Raw genomic sequence first — 20,833 nt, forward strand, 5'->3', positions numbered from 1 at the left:
CAGTAAAATTTGGTGGAGGTTCCATCATGCTGTGGGGCTGTGTGGTCAGTGCAGGTACTGGGAATCTTGTTAATCTTGTTGAGAGTCACATGATTCCAGTCAATATCAGCAGATTCTTAAGAACAATGTTCAAGAATCAGTGAGAAAGTTGATGTTAAAGCGCCGGGGCTGGATACTTTAACAAGACAACGACCCTAAACACTGAACACTGCTCAAAATCTACTAAAGCATTTATGCAGAGGAAAAGAAACAAGTACAACGTTCTGGAATGATCATCTCGGTCCCCAGACCTGAATATTATTGAAAATCTGTGGTGTGATTAAAAGAGGGCTGCTCCTGATCAGCAACCATCAAACCTGACTGAACTGGAGTTTTGTAAAGAAGAATGGTCCAAAATACCTTCAACCAGAAGCCAGACTCTCATTGGAAGCTATAGGAAGCGTTTAGAGGCTGTTATTTCTGCAAAGGGAGGATCTACTAAATATTGATGTACTTTTTCTGTTGGGCTGCCTAAATTTATGCACCTACCTCATTTAGTTTAAAGAATTGTTGCCCACTTTTTGTAAATCGTAGAAACTTTATTTCACTTCTCAAATATCACCGTGTTCATCTGATATATGATATATTTATCTGAAATTGCTAATCCGAACAAACAATGATTTATAAAGAAAGGAAAATTATGAAATTTATGAGGGGTGCTCAAACTTTTTCACAGCACTGTATAAAACTATTAGCTGTAAAATGTAGAAATGGATCATTGAACACAATTTTACACAATGAATCATGCACACAACTGTCTAATATGCACCATGAAGGCAAAATAAGAGTACAGTTATTGTTCTTTGGCAGAAGCGTTATTCATCATTATTATATCAACAGTGCAGAAATTGTAAAATCACGGCTCTCTGGAGTGAATTTCTTAGTAGAGTGTTGTACGTTTATGATTTCTCCCTGAAACCACATGTATTACAGTGATATATTATAGCGCTATGGGGTTTAGCAGGCATAATATTGCATTCCCCTTCCTGTGAATAATACCTCGCCAACTGTTGATGTTAGATTCAATATACATGCGCTCCTTGCCACACAGGTCTACAGGCCTTATCTGTGTAATTAAATGAGTTATACTGCAGTGTGTGTCAGTGGGTGTGGAGTTATAGAGAGAATGCAAATAAAAAGGATTTCACCTACACTGTGTGTACCTGTGTTTGTGTGTGTGTACCTGTGTGTATGTGTGCACACAGACTGATGCATAAGGTAATTAATTACACAGACATAATAGCGCAGCTCTGAGAGGAAGTATTAATAAAGCTAAATAAGCCGTCTGGTTCCCGGCAACAGGTTCCTCTCATCCTGCGCTGCCATCCGCTCTGTCTAAAACACAGACAGACAGGCAGAACTACGCTGTAGAAAATAGACGGCATTATGAACTCTACAAATGTCTTGTCTCTGCTTCTCAGTTCTTCATTTCTCAGGAGATATTCTTGGTGAGATGTACCATAATGAACTTGCATTAGAATAGAGAATGTCAAAGGACGTGTCAAGAACTAGTCCACTTAACAGTGAAACTTTTGCCATGAAATAAAAACCACTTAAGGCTTTTTGTCTTTAAGAAAAAAATATGTTTTGTCCATCCTTTTACCACTGTTAGAAGGCAATTCAATGCCGTGGGCCTGAACAGCTGAAGCTGCTGTACACACTACACTACACTACACTACAATACACTACAATACACTACAATACAATACAATACAATACAATACAATACAATACAATACCCAGACCTCACCATCATCGGATGTTATAGGAAAATTACACAAGGTTTTTAAAGGTTCCAGGTAGGGCTGAGAGGTTAACCTAATGCATCTGATTAATTTAATTTCTGTTTTAATGCAACTTTTAAAATGGTAAAATGATCAAATTGAGATTGTACATTTTTACATATAGAAATTGCTAGATTACATTACATTACATTTGGCAGATGCTTTTGTCCAAAGCGACTTACAATAGTGAAGTACAGAAATAATAGAAGGTAAAACAACTTTATATAGGGCCTAAAGGAGGTCAAATGGAAATAATGGGATAGAGGAGTGAAGGAGGGGAAGAAGGAAGTGAGGTTAGAAGTAGTTAGTGTGTTAGAGGTGTTAGGAGAGTAAGTGCTCTTTGAAGAGCTCTGTATTCAGGAGTTTATTAAAGATAGTGAGAGATTCTCCTGATCTGGTAGTGGAAGGTAGTAGTTTGTTCCACCATTGGGGAACTCTGTATGAGAACAGTCTGGATTGCTTTGTGTGAATGTTTGTTTGGTACAGCGAGGCGATGTTCATTGGAGCAGCGCAGCGGCCGGGAGGTAACGTAAGCCTTCAGGAGTGAGTGCAGGTAGGAAGGAGCCTGTTCTAGAGTGAATATCAGTAGACACACATTTGGTTCTGCCAGAAACCTGTAAGGGTTTTTTCATAATTTATACTTATGTTTGCACTGTGTTTAATATAAAAGCTGCATGTAATCTTTTTTTATTGATTTTTACAATTAGAAATCTCTGCATTCTAATGAAACATTGAAATTAGAACAAAATGCATGGGGGGTAATTCAGAAAATAAAGAAAATATAAATATTATAAACAAATATATACATTGTAAAGTTTTAACATCATTTATGACATCAGTCCAAAAATGAATCGCTGTAGAATCTAGCTGTTGCCCCCTCCAAAATGTGTAATCCAAATAATATTCACACCACGGGTGTGATAAAGAAAGATTGGGTTCAAACCATCCTTTCAAGACTAATTTTATTTTTGCTGTTGTGTCTGCCATCATAAATTTCTTTGTTGTACACTCAGAGGCATATTTACACATAAACACATATACAAGTCTTTACAACCGAACATGACTAGATAATATACATATATCTCCAGCTAGGCCCAACTGCTACAGGTTTTGTCATTAAAACGTTTCATCAGGAAGGCTTGACAGGGGGTAATGTATATCCTGTGAGCTAGTTTAAAGTGAAATAATTGATTGGGACCATAGACTGTGAATAGCTGGACAGAGCATCGTCTCTCAAAAGTGAAGCCACCACAGGTCGGGCGCCCCCTGCTGTTCGGTTTCAGAAAGCTGTGTAACCCCACCCATCCCCATAGCTTTCAATGGCAAAACAAACAACATTTAATCACGTTTTTTTCTAATATACTGTAATTCTACCTCAATTATTTAAATGCAACAGCTAGTGTAACCTCTGCTTATACTGTCAAAGTTTTATATCCCCACAGAATTCGTTTTTTAAAAACGTTATTCAGCTCTATTCAAAAAGGTGTGGTTATTGTAAAAGGGCTGGTTATGGGCGGGACCAATAACAGACTGTCAGCTCCGCTCTGCTCCTCTCTGGAGCCTGTGACCTTGAGGCAGCCCTCAGGTGCGGGGTTACTCAAATTAGTAGGCTGTCTCTCCACAGTCTTTCTCCCTCCTCTGGTCTCTACTGCGCAGACTCGGGTTTCAGGATCGCCAACATGGCGGAAGATTTTGGCTTCATTTTCACTGAATGAATGGGAACGGCGACACGGCGTCCATCTTTTTTTACAGCCTCTGATTGGGACAGATTCTTTGAAGATATTGTTCCAGACCTCTACTGCACCAAAGCTGCATGTAAATTTAACACCAAATCAAATTTTGAAATGAAATGTAAATGAAGCAGTAGCTTGCACATTACTTTAAATGGTGCGTTTTGTTTACAAATAAAAAACTGGAATATTAATATGCCCCCCCCCCCCCCCCCTTCTTAAATTTGTACTTACTTACTTCTGTACGGTTAAATTGTTGCCAAATGAGTGACCCTGTGTGTTCTCCTCATCTACATCCACAGCGGGATAATCCCTCCGATATATAATCCCACTTCAAACCCCTTTAATTGTGAGAGAAGGTGAATGGTGCTCTCCACCCTCAGGCCTGCTGGAGCTCATTAGCTGTATTGGTGCTCAGAGAGATTTAAGGGAAGCCTGAATTCTCTATCTTCTCTCCTCCAGCTCATCCCTCCTAATCCTGCTGCTGACACTATTTCCTCTCTCAGACTCCTGCACACAGCGCTCACGAAGGGCAGGAGATTTCGCTCACCTTCACACTATTACTCACTTACTCACTCTCTCTCTCTCTGTCCATCACTCTGTGTTATCTTCAGTTCACTTCAGTCTCCATATCAACAACTCATTACATTAAAGCACTATTTCCCCTGACGCTGCCTGACGACAGAGATAAAGCTTTAATCAGTCCATATTATTACTGCATAAAGTACATATGTGCATACATACTCCGCCAGGCACTGTGCCTCGTTAAATACAAGTCAGTATAGACTGCATTCCTATAAAACATCTGGAATAAAAAAGGAACATTACTTTACATCCCTTGTGAAAAGGAAGTATAATGAAGAGCATTAAAAGTATGTTTAAATTAGGTAAAGAATACTAAAGGTGCATTTTTTTATTTAATATACTTTATGAAAATAACATTAAATATACTTTCGGTGTATTTCCAAAGCTAAAGTGGGAGAAAATGGGGAAAAAATAACAAAAACACAAAAAAAAGATTGAGAAAGTGCAGTAGAGGTGACTATATTGTGCTGTAAGTGTATGTTTACTGTTCATGTGCTTTGAGCTGCAGACTGGTAGTGCCCTCCAGTGGTGAAGCACAGAGCACTGCAGCCATCAAAAACAGTTACAGAATCTTACAGTATAGCAGAGATTAAATAATGTGACTTTTTGCATGAAAAGACTATTTTAGGAAACTAAATGCAGTTCCTTAATACAATTCAAATATGAAAGAATTGAGATTAAGAGTATGGCTGTAATCTCACACTACACTATTATTACGGTCCCCTCACAATAATACTAGAAAATTCCAGCATAAAAAAATTAATCATGCTTTTATTTCATTAAGTGATTGACACCACTAATATAATTACATTTTGCCAATCTAATGCTGAAATCCCCAAAAATAACTCAAAACTGAAATGCATCCAGTAATATGCTTAAGAAAAAAAATTGTAGTTTAATCAGCTAAAGCATAACAGTAATGTTGTTTTTGTTCCTAATAAAGTGCCACACAAGTTCCAAAAATGTCTAAAAGTATAGTAGTCTCTCATGGTGACAGTGTGAGAATGAGATTACTCATGTCAGCTGTTAAAAAAATCCATTGTGTGAGAATAATTATGGCTTTTTGTATTTTTTGGTTTCAATTAAAAAAAAAAAAAAAAGTACCGTTTTTGTATCGGTACCGAATTCAAGGTACTGTACCGCTCTGTATCAGTATTGAAAAATGTAAAACTATATCCAGCCATAGGTATTTGTAAGAAAAGTAACATCAGACATGTGGACGGTTTTGAGACTTTTATTTAAAAAATAAAATAGAAAAGAAAGTACATAAAAATATTAAAGAAAAACAAGAAAAAGGGAAAACCTAAGTCCTCCACATGACCTCGGATGCTTCGAGGGCTTTCTGTATCGAGACTGACGAGTTCTGGAGTGCTTTTGGCCACTGCAAAATTACAGACGTCAGCAAAAAAAAGAAAAAAAAGAAAAAGGTACATTTAAAATCGGTCACCGACATCAAACAGGGAGAGTCACACTGGAGATAACAGTACGCGGCCGCCGAGGCGAAACCCACGATCCAACACCAACACACACCAGCCAGTCTGTGTGTCTGATAAAGAGCTGGTAGATAGAACAAGCGTAATAAAGAAGCAGCTCAGTGTTGGAACACTGGCAAAGATGCTGGATCTACCTAAAAGCAGATTCTGCAGGTATGCTTCTATTTGCCATATTGCATTGATAGGCGGGAAAGTCGGGTTAAAAGGACACTCCTGCTGTTAGACTCGGTGTGTGTGGTGTAAAGTCTCTGTGTGACGGGTATGACCTCGTAAAAGCACTTCACAGACACGTTTTTGTGACAGCAAAAGTCATTCCATACAGAGGAGGCATCCAGATTCTGCTTTTTTTTGGCAGTTGCCACAAACATGGTTACAGCGAGAGATAGAGAGAGAGAGAGAAAGAATGAGAAACGGAAACCGTGAGAAAGAAAAAGAAAAAGCCTGCAAAAGCACAAAGAAAAATAAAAGAAATATAAAATATATATAGCAAGAGAGGGAGAAAAGAGAGCTGCAAGAGAAAGAGCAGGAATGAGAAAAAGGGTGAGAGACAAGAATGAAATTAAGAGAAATGTGAACAAGTGAGGCAGAAGAGTGAGAATAAGAAAGGCAGAAAATGAGACTGAACAAAAGTGAAAAAAAAAAATGTTTGAGGAAAAAAAAAAGCGTGAGAGGGCAAAAAAAAAAAAAAAAAAAAAGCGAGAAAGAGCGAGAAAGCAAAAAAATAAATAAATAAAGCAAGTGCAGGATAAAATGAGAGCGCAAGAACAGGACTGAGAAACTGCAAGAGAAAGAAAAAGTATAAGTTAAAAGGGTGAAAGACAGATGAAAGAAAGAAAGTAAAGGAAGAGCAAAACAACAGGACAAAAGAGAAGGATGTAAAAGCATGACAATAACAAAGTGAATAAGAAAGAGAGAACAAAAGAAACTGGAAGAGAAAGTGATGGAGTGGAAAAAACAAAAGCAAGGGAGAGATAAAAAGGACAGGAAAATAAAAACAAGAGAAAAGTGAACAAGTGAGGCAAAAGAGTGAGAATAAGAAAGGCTAAAAATGAGACAGAAAAACAAAAGTGCATAACAGGGGCAAAAAAAAAAAGGATGAAAGCAAACAGAAAAAGAATAAATTGAAGCAGGAGAAGTGTGAGAGGAAAAAGGCAAGAAAGTGAAAGTAAGAGTGTGCGCACATGAGAGAGAGCACAATCCCACTGCTGCTATGTAAAACAGTTCAGAGCAGCAGTGGAAGCTGGATAATAATTTTTTTAAAGATATTTTTCTCTTTTTTTATCATTTTTTTTTTCTTTTTTTTGAAAACAGACTTAAGTTGCATACAGGAACTGTTCACGTGTACCTTGATCAGCCAGCTAAATCAATCAGAGCATCCTGCTTGGTCTGCAGGTCTGCGAGTGCTTCTGCTCCAGTTCTTTCTTCTTGCTGGCTTCAAGCCGCCAGAGTCAGTCACGACAGACGAACGAAGAGAGGCTCAAGAGAAACTCCACTTTGCATAGTAACAATAACCTGTATGCCTGTAACGCTCCGAGTAACAGCAATACAGTTTAGTGTGCCATATACAGACAGAAACCATACAGTACAGTACAAGAATAAAACAAAAATAAAAACTATATATATATATATTTTTTTTTTTCATATATTACAAATAAAATGGCAAGGCAATACAATACAGTAAGTACCTGGAAAAGCACATTAAAGATTCCAGAAAGGAATCATAGTAAGTTTCCCTTTCTCCATATCTTCTCCTTTTGATTTGGTGCCCAAGCACATTTCTAGGGATCAGGTTTAAATAAAATAAGACACAGATTAGGCCTAAACTCAGACTGAATGGGGCTGTAATGGAAATACTATCAGCACTGCAATTCAGTCCAAACCTAGGATTAATCTGTGCCTGCAAAACCTGCCCAATGATGCGAACACTTTGCATAAAGTTGCACTGCCTAAGAGGCCACTCAGCATTAGCTGCATATTCAGGCTCCCTCCTCCCCTCTTTACTTACTACAGCAATGTGAAAGGGAATCGCTCACTCACACACACACACTGACTCGTACACACTTACACACTCACACACACAGACCGGGCCTAGTGTAGAGGCTCGACTGCTCTAGAACTTAGCACACATAGCAATGCTCCAATTTAAAGGAGTGGTTTGTTGACACATCAAAAGTTCCACAAACTATGTGTCCATCAGCCAAGACATCAATGAAGTCCAAATTCAGCTAATTTAATTTAATATTGGAGCAGCAAAGTTAACAATAGCCAATATTCACTGAAATCATTTCAAAGAAAATATAATATTCTTGGAAATATATATTCAAATGTTCTCGAATCTAGCTTGAAACATATCCACAGAAGTTGGAATCTGTGAAGGAATAAAAATGTTTTAATATTTGGCTACACCCAATTTCAGTTCTATTTGTTTTTTTTTTTTTTTTAGATTTATATATATTTTTAAAATATTTTTTATTTTTTTTATTTATTTATTTTTCACACTAGGTTTTACACTATCTGGAGTGCCATCTACTGACCTCTGAAAGAACATGGCCAACAGCGCTCTCTCGGACTCCAGCTGCTGATGGAAAGCAGCACGACCTAAGATTGGCATGATCCTCAGGCTATAGTGTCAATGTCTTTGTCTGCTAGTCCATGAAGACCTAGACCTAGTTAAGCTCTATACGTTCTTACTAGGCCCGTCACAATAATTGCAATATCATTTTATTGTACAATAAATAAACATGACCTCAATAACATTTGATAATTGTGATATCGTTTGTTTACACATATGACAGTGAACAGTCATGCTTCAATAACTGTGACTCCATACAGACAGAGTGGACTAAAGTAGGTGAAGAAATAAGTATATAAATCCCAAACTAATTATAATAAATGATTATTTTCATTTTTGCTGTATTTAAAAAATGTATAATTACTTTTTAATGCTATTCTGTTATCATTATGTCAGTGGCATTTAATTGTCTTAAATTTACAAAAAAATATTGTGTATTGCAATAATTTCTGTGACAATATATCGTCCACAAAAAAAAAAAAGATTATTGTGACAGGCCTAGTTCTTACGGTAATTTATTCTAACATGTTTTGCGGAAACTGAGAGTACACGCACACACACACACACGTGTTTGTTAGATTTAAACTGGAGCTACAAGGCTAACGTAATAAAGCCTGCACCATTTGAACACCAAACATGCCCTTTTGACATTTTTGTTGTACATCCAAACCCCTCCTTTAAGCCACAAAATGCCCAGCCAGGTCAGTAAGACACACACACACACACACACACATATATACACACCCTTACAAACACACGCACACATTCAGAAAACCCAAATAAACTAAACTTTAAAAACACAAAGACAGCTGACAGAGGGCTCCAAGAGTTGCCAATCTTGGGGAAATGGCGCCACCTGCAGGTAGAGTGATCATTCCACGGAATGAACGAACGCACACGAACCCACATGCACACACACCTCAAATCATCTGAGTGTAGCAAGTAAAGCTAAATGTGTGGATCCTCCTTTGTAAACAGGGAAAACAACGAAGACTTAAAATTAAAACTCTACAAAATAAAAGCATTTAAAAATATATAAAAAATGTCATACATAAATACATAAACTTTAGGGAAAGAAAAAAAAGTACTTAGTTATTGCACAAATGACCCACTCTGTTCCACACACACTCAACACACACTTACTTCCCTTTCTCTCACCTCTGTAGAACAATTCCTAACCCCGGAGATACTGCACAAACACCACAACAGACATAATCCACTGAATCTACAGCCACCATCTGTAGGATGGTGTTCATGTTAAGGCCAAAAAAAACAAAGACAAAATGCCAAACTTAATACTTACAAATGCAACAGCAATAACGAGTATAAGACAAAATAAAGAAGTTTTCCTTTAAACCGACATAATCACGTGATTAATGACAGAACCGGTCCTGTTTTGGAAGCATCCTTGTGGGCATCGTCCAGGTAGAGAAACAAAAAGAAAAAAAAAAAGAGAGGAAAGAATCATGCAGAGATTAAGTGGTAGAGTGAAAGTAGCACCACCATGACCACAGCTACTGCACAGAGCTGGGGCAGGAACCGCTGGTCTCTCTGTCCGAACCCCACCAGCAAGGGGTTTAGCGGAGTGTCAAGTCCACATCATCTTAAATCGCATATAAAGTAGAGAGGATGAATGACTAGGAGGAGGAATGACGAGATGAGAGGAGAGTGAGGGTGGGGCAGGAGGCAGGGAGGTAAGGGGCGCTGTGGGGTTTATCTGCTGACGCTGGCCGGTAAACTGTCCCTCTTCCGGCGGCGACCTGGGTTACGGTTGTACTGCAAGTGGTTGCGGTTGGCCAGGCTTGGGCTGTGCACCACTGCAGGGTTGTGGAAGCCCTTTAGGGGGAACTTAGGACCTGCCTGAAAGAGAGAGATTGGTGATTTTACTGTGAAAATTGTACTAAAAACTATTATGTATTGTGTATTTGTACACAGGGTTCATACCCATTTCACAAGGTAAAAGTCAAGCACTTTCAAAGACTCAAGTTTTTCCAGCACCTTTCAGCTGTGGTAAATTAATAAGTGGTCTCTCTAAACTGCGATTCAGTGATAAGCAATACATTGCAAAACTATTCTCCACACTTTACAGCGACTATGCTACTGAGAAACAAAATACTTCTAAGTAAATAAATAGCAGGAATTATGGATTTATTGGTGTCAGTTCCAATATTCATCGCATATTGAGCAGTTACTGTAGTATGTCAAATTTGGGGGTGAGTTAAGAGCATTTATACATACATATACTCAAAATTATTGATTTGCTTTTTGTCACACTGCAAGAGATGGTATTATGTTTATGTAAACACCACCATAATTGTGTTTGGTAATTGCAGAAGGAAAAGAAATTAGTTTTAGGATTCTAAATGCATCACCTATCTGTAGTTTTTGCTTGCTATCAAACTTGATTGGACTGAAAAGCTGCCCGTCCTTTTTGCAGATTTAGCAGGAGGCAACTCGTGTTTTTTTTTTCGCGACTTATCCAGGGCTTGTATTTGTCCTTTTCCAGCAAAAACTTGTTAAAATGGCAATATAGGTATCATTTTCGCGAAAGTTTTCAACAAATGCAAATATTTGTGAAATACAACATGGAGGAAAAAATGTAATTTAAAAGGTAAGTGCATTTAGAAGTTGGATTGAGGTCAGATTACATTCATTAAAAAGTAAGCAAAATTACAAAGCAAAATTTGCCACTGCTGATACATTTTTCTGTATATCAAAATAAAATACGTCTTTAAATAAATATCTTTAAATATTGTGATAATATATATATTTTTTACAATACTGGAATTATGTTGCATTGAATGACACTAAGAAACATATTGTGATATCAATTTCTTCCTATATAATCCATCCCTAATTCCATTACTTTCCTCAGGCCGGGTCAGGCTCAGAAAAAATAGCTTGTGACGTAGACATCAGTTTTTAAATGATATTTTTATTTATATAAAGCTATGACGTAATAATTTCAATATATCTAAGTAACAAATCAAACTTTTTCTTTTTCTGTTTCTTTTTTTAAAATAAAAGTTGCATGTGTTGCTGGGTGTAGCTGTTCTTAATCAACATTGTTCTTAAATAATAGGTCGAAGCTTTTTCAGTGTTGCAGTGGCAATTAACATCATTTTGAACAGATTTCGCTAATTTAAACATGTTTTAATAGTTTTAGTTTAGTTTTTAATGGTCTGCTTACCAATCCGGGCGGACTGGGCTTGGGACATTTTTGGAACGTTTCTTTTGGACCATTCAACATGAAATCCAATAAAAACTAAAAAAATGTTGGGATTTGTTTTTTGTTTGTTTACATATCAGTACTGGAAGCTTAACAGGAAAGTGGAATATTTCTGTTCCACAGTTTGAACAGGATGTTATACAGATAGTTAAGCAAAGTGCTTCAGACAAATGCATCAAGATTGTACTCATTGACACTATAGGTAAAAACATGCAGTGCAGTGCCACACATTTACATACCTGTCTGCCTGGTAAGACGTGGATAGGAAGATTCCCTGCCATCGATACTCTTACCTTAGAAGGAAATTTCAAGAGTTAAAAGCTTTTAGTGCCCATCTCTCATTACTGGGCTAAGTCAGACACACAGACAGAACTGAGCAGTTAGTGCACTAATGAACCAGTCCAAGCATACAGAATCATCCTATAATTATGTGAGATGAACAGACTCACAAAAAAGAAGATCAGAAAATAGCTTTAGATTGTTTTGAATGATTTTTCACCACAGGAGTCTACTTGTTGTGTTTAATGGTCTGTTATTATAATTACAGAAGGAAGTATGAGAGCTATTTAAGGACAATAAATCTCTAAATAGTATACCCTCACTCTCTTGCTGAAGAGATTTACAGTGCCTCCTTCAATGACACACAAGCAATTAGAAAAATACTATTTATTATACATTATAAATTAAACTATTTATTATTTATCTTCCAAACGGCTGTCATTTTCTTGTGCAAGTCACTCAAGTCAATAGGAAACGATCCTGTCTAAGGCTATGCTCATAAAGAAGGTAAAATAAAAATCAGTTGTGGATAAGCAATGTGAACGGCACACTGAATCTAATATTTATTCTATTCCAAATAAAGACACTATTAAAAGTGGTCTTGAAATCTCAATAGATATTCATTTTTTGGCAATCTGACTCTGTTTGAACAGCCAGTTTGGAATTCACACAATTTTTTACATTAGTCCAACTTGACATTATTCATAAATGTCTTGCTAAGGAGAAGGAACATGGCAACAGCAGATAAAATAAATATTTATTTATGTTCAAACTAAGAGTGAAACCAACATAACTTAAACTTAGACTGAAACTCTGAAACACAGGTCTTACTATTATTTTTGGGGGTCTTTGCAGTACAAGATTGTTAGACAGAATGGCAGGCAAGGTCTAACCTGGTACCCTCTGTTAAAAGAGAATTTCGGTTGTAAAACATACTTTTGGTGTAGAAAACATGATAAAGAGTACTAAACTTTGTTGAATAGCCCACCTCTACTCTCCTGCAGCTTTCCAGTAACTCCCAGTAATTTTGTGCTTTTTGCCCAGCATTCTTTACAATGGGCGCTTTGGGGCATCCACCTGCCCCTGCAGATAAAATGCTTTTTACACTGTTATCCAGGCTCAAAGTAGCTTCTCACCTCATTGGTAGAATCCGGACAGCCCTTACATTTAAAATAAGGCATTAAGAACTTTAAAAGTTCACAAGAAACATATTAAAAACTACTGTTAGCTAGCTTCAGCTCCGGGCTATGTTACGGGTTGTAAACAGTGGCTTTTAATACGTTTCTTGTGCACTTTTAAAAAGTTATTAATGCCTCGTTTAAAATGTCAGGCCTCTCCCGATTCTACCAATGAGGTGTGGAGCTACTTTTAACCTGGATAACAGTGTAAAAAGCGATTTATCGGGGCAAAATATGCCCCGAAGTGCCCATTGTAAAGAGTGCAGGGCAAAAAGCACAAAATTACTGGATCTCAGAAAGCTGTGGGAGAACATAGGTGGGCTATTCATTAAAGGTTAGTACTCTTTATCATGTTTTACTACACCAAAAGTCAGTTTCACACCAGAGTTCTCCTTTAACTAGAAGAGGCAAAATTACAAGTCTGACTGTGGCTTTAGGCAGAAAGCCGTTTGTCTGTGCTTACTTGGTTGGTCGGTGGCATTGTGAGTGGCATGCTGAGGTTAGCTTTGATCGTGCCCATCTGCAGGTCAGTAGGCAGCGTGCCCAGGGCCAGCGTCTGCAGAGGATAGGGTGTCACAGCTGGAGCCGCAGAGGGTGTGCAGTCAGAGTCCTGCAGAGAAATCGAACAAGCGTGCATTTATGTCAAAATACAAGCATGGACCGTTTCACAAAACAATTTTCCCCAGTTAATCTTACTGCTTGATTAAAGCTGCTGAGCAGCAAAACTCTAAACAGACATGTCTTATGTCACATTATAAATGTTACCGAATAATGTTCTTGCCTGCAAAAATCATTTTAGGTCAAAAGTAACCTCCCATAAACCTCCTTTCTGACTATTTTTTGTCTTATAGATATCATGCTCTTTTGAAATTTCCCTCAGGTAAGGACTTACGATATCACTGCCGGACAGTGAGGAGGCAGAGGACTGCTGCTGGGGGCTGGACAGAGACATAGGGGAGTCTGCGCTGTTTGGAGAGACAGAGTCCCTCTGGGGAGGCTCTTCTGCACCCACACCTACACCCAGCAGAGTGCCGTGTTCAGCCTGGTCCACAGAGTCTTTATGAACTGGACCTGCACAAACATACACAAACACACAATGACGATACACATAGATATTCCACCTCCCTGCAACGTTTACATTCCACCTTTAATCTCACACACCTGATCCCGGTAATTAAGGCCTTTAGGGACATGTAAACATTCTAAAATCAGTAGAGACAGGGTTATAAGGCACATTATGCGACACTAGTAAGGAACAGGGTTGTTGCCATGTTTTCCTTCTAATTCAGCAGGTCTCACTGCTGGGTGGTGGTGGGGGGTAACTAAGTTAAGTAGAGCTATGTTAAGTAAACAAAACAGCAAAAGAGCTGGCACTTAGCATGATTAGCAGCTAATGTTAATGCTGCTCCAGATGTGCTAGCCATGGTCAGCAGAAGGCTACAGGCCCAAAATACTCACCTTTAAATGGTGAAAGAGCTGGAGCTTAGCACTGTTAGTGGCTAGTGCTAATACTGCTCCAGTCTCAGTGCTGGAGAACTTAACTCTGAAAATCTTAAAACTCTGAAGATAACTTATTTTAAAAGGATTTTATGTGGGCCTTATAGTCTGAAAAAAAAAACAGAAATTTTTAAGCGTATCTATGCCTATATAGCAGGATAATTTTTCAAAAACTTACATCTGGGATAAAATGATTCAATGTGTTCCAGATCTGTTTTTTGAACAGTGTTGTGTGGATATAACGAACATTCTACAAAACCAATTATTAGGAAGTATAGAGAGATGCAGCCCTCGTATCTGATAAAGCCAGGATGCAGTAAAGCTCTTTAGTCTACCTACTGAACTGCAGTATGAAACCAAAGACACAACCCTTGGTGCGGACTCTGGTTCAGACTTTCTGGTGTGAATGCGCCCGAAAAGAATACGTTTTAATGTTTTAATTTTTACTGGATTCTTTTCAATTTGACTACATTATGTGTCTAAAATCTAGAAACTTTAAAGTAACTCTAAAAGCTAGAAACTGTAATTGAAATGTCAGTAAGGTTAAGGAAATTATAATTATCAATATCATTTATTCAGTTTTCAATTAAATAAAACCCATTTAGTTGTACATAAATGTATGAAATAAAATGAGAGGGGGAAAAAGAGTCCCAAAAAAGTCCAAAGACGTGTCTAGACTGATAGACAGAGCTGTAAATCAGCTCTAAAATGACCGTTTCCCACGGTGACTGTTCAAAAGGTTACGGATGCCACGGCAGAACTAATGTTGTGCCCTAATAAAAGCCATCCATCATATTTAATCTCATTAACGAGGAGTAAAGGGAGAGGACGGCGGACGGGCTGCTGAGTGAGTGACAGACACTTTCCCCATCACAGACGCGAGACATTCTGCAGAGTTCCAATTAAATTTCCAGCGCTGGTCAGCAGTTTAACTGCTAGGGGCCTGAAAGAAACTGCTGGACTTTACCGAAGAGACTTGTGGAGAAGGAGACAGCCAGGGGTTACACTGGGCTAGAATGACCCAGAATGGCATTTAGGTGCCTACAGATAATCGAGGTGGTAGATTTGATCAGTGCTGATGAATCTTTGAGGAGTATAATCCTGGCTTACCTGAACTTTTAATGACGTGCAGTGATCGTATCTTTAGCTCAGGCCTCACAATTTTGGCTAGCAGACTGTGAATGAATGAATTAAGCTAGCCAGCTATTGGATGCATGTTATTTTGAATATGAGCAAATGTAGTGTTGGGAGTCTTGCCCAAGGACTCTTATTGATGTAGCACAGTAACCCAGAGCTGGAATTGAACCCCAGTCTTCCACATGGTAGCTTACTGGCAGGCAAGTGTGTTATCCACTGCACCACACCGAACACAAACAGTAATACCATGGTAATAGCAATGAGGGTTTTTTTTAAGTGTAATTGTTTACATTTGCAGTTTATAAGCATAGACTAAATACCCTGCACTGTAGTATTTTTGCAACATTACATTTTTATGTTTATACATAATTTATTGTATTACATTATTATTATTTTATACAAAAAACAGACTTGTGGTAAGCTACTACTGCATGGAAAATGGAAATTGGATTACATAATATTTGCTTTATAATGAAAGTAGGAAACTGTAGAAATACTTACATGAACTTAAACAATAGTATATTATTGAAATTAATATATTTAAGAGTTTATTCATATCGCCAAGAATATAGTTAGTTATCACAAGACTACACTGATATATCATGACATATCGCTCACTTCTAACACAGAATAAACTGTTGTAAGTAAATCTTATTATAAAATCTAGTATAATTTGAATACCAACCACTGTTTTATTTATGGGTAAGTATTTAAGAAGAAATTTTTAAGAATCTGCTGTTAATGGCGCTTTTATATACACGTGTCAAAATTTCACACAAAATATTGTGCATCATGATAATATCAGGGATGGGCAATATGCTACAGTTGCCAGCTGATTAACAGACTACAGCTCAAACCCTCCTTTATACCAGAGCTGAGAAGTGAAACAGCCAGCTTACCACCGTTTCTCTCGGGACGGGAAACCTGCTTGCTGCCCCACTTCTGAACGATCCACTCCCTGTAGTCGATCACCTCCTGCGTGACCTTAATGATGCGTCCCAAAGTGCTGCAATTCAGCAAATTAAAAACCAGAGTAAACGTAAGTTCTTCATTTGTTACTAACATAGAAACGTAAGTTGTGCAAAAATAAATAAATAAATAAAATCAGCTAGTTCATTGCAGCACAGATCTTTATCACCACTGTAACAAAAGAATAAATACACCACTGATAAAAAAAATAAAATAAAAATGTACAAATTAATGTAACGGTAATGTTAAATTCACAATGCCAACACACATTACACTATTATACTATTAAATACACTGCCTGGACAAAAAAGTAAATGATGTGAGGTTGCTGCTGCAGTTGGTCAGGTCTAGATTTAGCAACAGTATGTGCTGAAAGAATGAGATCAGCAGACTACCTGAATATACTGAATATAGACCAGCTTATTCTATTAACAGATTTTTTCTTCCTTGATGACACGAACATATTCCAAGATGACAACGTCAGGATTCATGGGGCTGGAATTGTGAAAGAGTGATTCAGGGAGAATGAGATCATCATTTTCACACATGGATTGTTCACCACAGAGTCCAGAGCTTAACCTCAGTGAGAATCTTTGGGATGTGCTGGAGAAGACTTTGTGCAGCGGTTGGTCAGACTCTACCATCATCAATGCTGCTGTAAGATCTTGGTGAAAAATTAATGAAACACTGGATTGAAATAAATGATGTGACATTGCAGAAGCTTATTGAAACAATGCCACAGCGAATGCGTGACTCAATCAAAGCTAAAGGCGGTCCAATTAAATATTAAAGTGTGTGACCTTTTTTTGTTTGGCCAGGCAGTGCATGTACAAATTTATTTATTTATTTATTTATTTTTTAAGTAGTACTAGTTATGGGTCAGTAACGAGGTGCATTATTCAGTGGCATGCAAATATTTGGGTATCCCGGTCAAAGTTTGCTACTGTGAATAATTAAGCAGAGGATGAACTGATCACCAAAAAAAAAGCACACAGTTAAGGACAAAATACTGTGTTCAACATTTTAAGATCAGTGTATTATTATGGTTTGTACAATTTGTGGAAACAGTGAAAAGGAGCACCATACATATGTGAGGACACTTCAAATGAACTAAGCTCTCAAATACCTCTCACCAATATCTCAGACCTTAAAGGAGAACTCCGGTGTAAAAATTGACTTTGGGTGTAGTAAAACATGATAAAAAGACCTATACATACATAGACTCTGCTTAGACTGCCTCCTGGCACTGGCTGCTATGCTATGTGGAGTCTATGTATATATGTCTGTCATTATCAATACAATAACGGCGGCGCATGGAGCTAAAAGCTCAGGATATAAACAGGATATGTTTATAATTGTTCTTGTGCACTTTTTAAGTTATTAATGCCTCGTTTTAAATGTCAGGGTTCTCCAGATTCTAGCAAGATGATGTTTAGCTACTTTGAGCCTGGATAAAAAGGCTGGTGTAAAAAGTGATTTATTGCCCCAAAAATATGAAAATATGCCCCGTACAGAGTGCTGGGCAAAAAGTACAAAATTGCTGGATCTCAGAAAGCTGTAGGAAAGCGGAGGTGTGCTATTCAACAGAGGTATGTACTTTTTATCATATTTTACAACACCAAAAGTCAATTTTACACTGGAGTTCTCCTTTAATTAGTTTGTTAGGACTATGGTTCACAATGATCACCACCACTGTTAGGAAAGACCAGGTGATGCCAATTTTTTCAAAGACTTCTCAAACCTTGTTCAACAACCAGCAGCCATGTTCTCCTCTAAGCAGCTGTTTAGCAGTTTGACCAGATCAAAATCACTGATGACCACAAAGCAGGAGAAGACTATAAAAAGATAGCAAAGCAATTATCAGGAAATGACTATGAAAAAGAACTTTGTAAGAGAGAACTGCTTAAAGAAGTGCTTGAAATGTGAACTGTATGCTCCCCAGCTTGACAGAAAGAGGCTCTGGAGTGATGGTGCACTCTATAGGACCTTCATGGAAGAGTGGCAAGAAAAGGGGAAAGGGGAAGTGTGAGATGTGTGGCACTGCGGAAATAACCCATGTGGACTGAAACAGCTAAAAGTGAACTTCTGGCTGAGGTAAGATTTTTTTTGGTTTGTTTGTTGGGTTTTGTGCCATATCAGCAACAGGTTGGCTATTTTATGGCATCAACAATGTTCATGACTTGAGAATTTTTTTCAACAGTTCTTTCATATTTGTAACTCTATAAAAGTTATTTCTGGTGGTTAAAAGTGCAGGGCAGTCTACTAAGATGTGTTTAATAGTTTGAAGAGTATCACAGAATTGGCAGGCTGCAGTCTGTTCGCCAACCAGGAGGTAGGCTGAGGTAAGAGAAAGGTAATTCATATTTTAAAAGGAACACTTATCCTTTTAAAATGGTGGTAGATCAAACATGTTTTGGGTTTTTGATGCAGCCAGGGACACAGGAAAGATTTCAATGTCAGAGGAAAGAATGGATTTTTAAAAAGTCTGGGAACAAATATCATATTGCCTGTAAAACATATATAAATAAAGATAAAAACAGGATGATTTCTTTAGCAGAATACACACACCAGAATCCACAATAAACTACCTATAACCAAGAGGCACAGGCTAAAAATTTTGCCATGGCCCTCACAATCTCCTGCCATTAATGACATTTAAATCTGAAAATATACGTTTAAAGAACAGTGCACGTAAAGCACAAATCAGACTACACAAATTTAGCCCAATATTGTCAGCACCGACAAGTCAGATCGAGTGCTGGGTGATTTTCACAATTAATTTGATTAATTCGAATTACAGTTTTAATGCGATTTTCAAAATGAAGTAATCACAATTTTACATATAGACATTTTGTATTTTAAATCTAAAATATCCAAAAAACGCTACTAATTTCTAAAGTGTTTATTCATCTTACCTTGGTTACCGTTACAGACTAATGCGTGCATATTTTATAAACAGGGGACTGAGCTCTTACCCAAAAAAGTTCCAGCACTGTTCTGACAAAAACACTCGGTGGGATAAAGCATATAATTAGCTAGATTAACACATTAGATTAATTGTGGACAACAATAATAATCTTTCCTTCAAAGTTTATACGAACGCATAGGCTTGAAAACAATGTTTTGAATCACTGATTTACTCAATTTTCTTTTTTTTATAGGTCAACCTATCATCTGTAGTTTAATTTTTAGTAGGGGGAAAAAAAAATCAATTATAAGAGAAAATCCGTTTTTTTTTTGTTGAAAAAAAAAAAAAATTTTTTTTTCTTTTTTTTCAGGCCATAATCGCCCAGCACTGGTTGGAGTCTATTTTTTTCTTCAATTTACAGGCCCAATTACCTAACCCACTCATTAGGACTCCCTTCATCACTAGTAATACCCCGAAACCAGGAGGGTGAAGACTAGCACATGCCTCCTCCGATACATGTGAAGTCAGCCACCGCCTCTTTTCAAACTGCTAATGATGCAGCATTGCCGAGTAGTCAGCGTGCTCGAAGGAAAGCGCAAAGTCTTTGTTCTGATACATCAGCTTACAGACGTCCTGTGGGCATCACCCTCTGGAGCGGTCTGCGGAGAGACGTCATCTACACACCCAGAGAGAGCAAGGCCAATTGTACTCTCAGGGATCCGCCGGCTGATGGCGAGCTACATGAACAGGATTCAAAACAGCGAGTCCCTGTGGCCGATTCTTTGCACCTCCTCCACAATGATCTACGAACTCACGCAAGGACGTGGGTGATAATTGATCAGTGACTAATGTGTAGTGTTGACAGTTCCTTGAGTAAGACACAAAACGAAGATGACTGCTTAATTTGACATAGTGAACATCGTAAGTGAAACAAAAGTCATGTAGTCTTGAGTTTGGCATAAGACTCAAAAATCTTACAAAAGTAAAAGCCTTTAAAAAGGAGAAAAGGACAAAAAAAAAACAAACAAAGACATAAAATGCTACAATGTATAAGCTTTGATTCTTGCCAAAGAGGGCTGTTATAATAACTGTTCTTTTTAATACAAAAAAGATGAATAAAACAAGTAATCAAACTCAAATAAAGAAGTATAAGAAATGTATTCTTTATGTATGTTTGGTAATCAGGTCCTCTTCTACTCATTTAGTTATTCACAGTAACAGACATTTTAACCAGGGATGCATGACAAGTAGCTGAATTTGTTAATCAGGAGAGTTGTATGCATACTTTTGCAAATACAATCTACTAGTCATCATATTAAAGAAAGAGATAAATCCTGTTACTGAGGCTAGCAGTGCTTGAATTTTGAAAAGTACTAAATACTACATCTTTACTGTTTCACTTAAAACAAACATCTGTCTTTTAAAAGGAGAAA

At 37.6% G+C, this 20,833-nt stretch overlaps 1 protein-coding gene across 1 annotated transcript in view; it reads right to left on the minus strand.

Moving 5' to 3' along the window:
• Positions 1-5,356: 5,356 nt before the first annotated feature.
• Positions 5,357-20,833, minus strand: part of tent4a (terminal nucleotidyltransferase 4A) — a 36,189-nt gene continuing 20,712 nt past the window's right edge. The window contains exons 9-13 of the mRNA XM_022683126.2: positions 16,423-16,529; positions 13,782-13,960; positions 13,353-13,499; positions 11,672-11,725; positions 5,357-10,063 (exon numbers count right to left, since the gene is read on the minus strand). Coding sequence (XP_022538847.2) covers positions 9,917-10,063; positions 11,672-11,725; positions 13,353-13,499; positions 13,782-13,960; positions 16,423-16,529 — 634 coding nt within the window. The 3' untranslated portion in view covers positions 5,357-9,916. The remainder of the gene's footprint in view (positions 10,064-11,671; positions 11,726-13,352; positions 13,500-13,781; positions 13,961-16,422; positions 16,530-20,833) is intronic.

The sequence above is a fragment of the Astyanax mexicanus genome, chromosome 3, assembly GCF_023375975.1.
Source record: "Astyanax mexicanus isolate ESR-SI-001 chromosome 3, AstMex3_surface, whole genome shotgun sequence".
In the NCBI taxonomy this organism is placed as follows: domain Eukaryota; kingdom Metazoa; phylum Chordata; class Actinopteri; order Characiformes; family Acestrorhamphidae; genus Astyanax; species Astyanax mexicanus.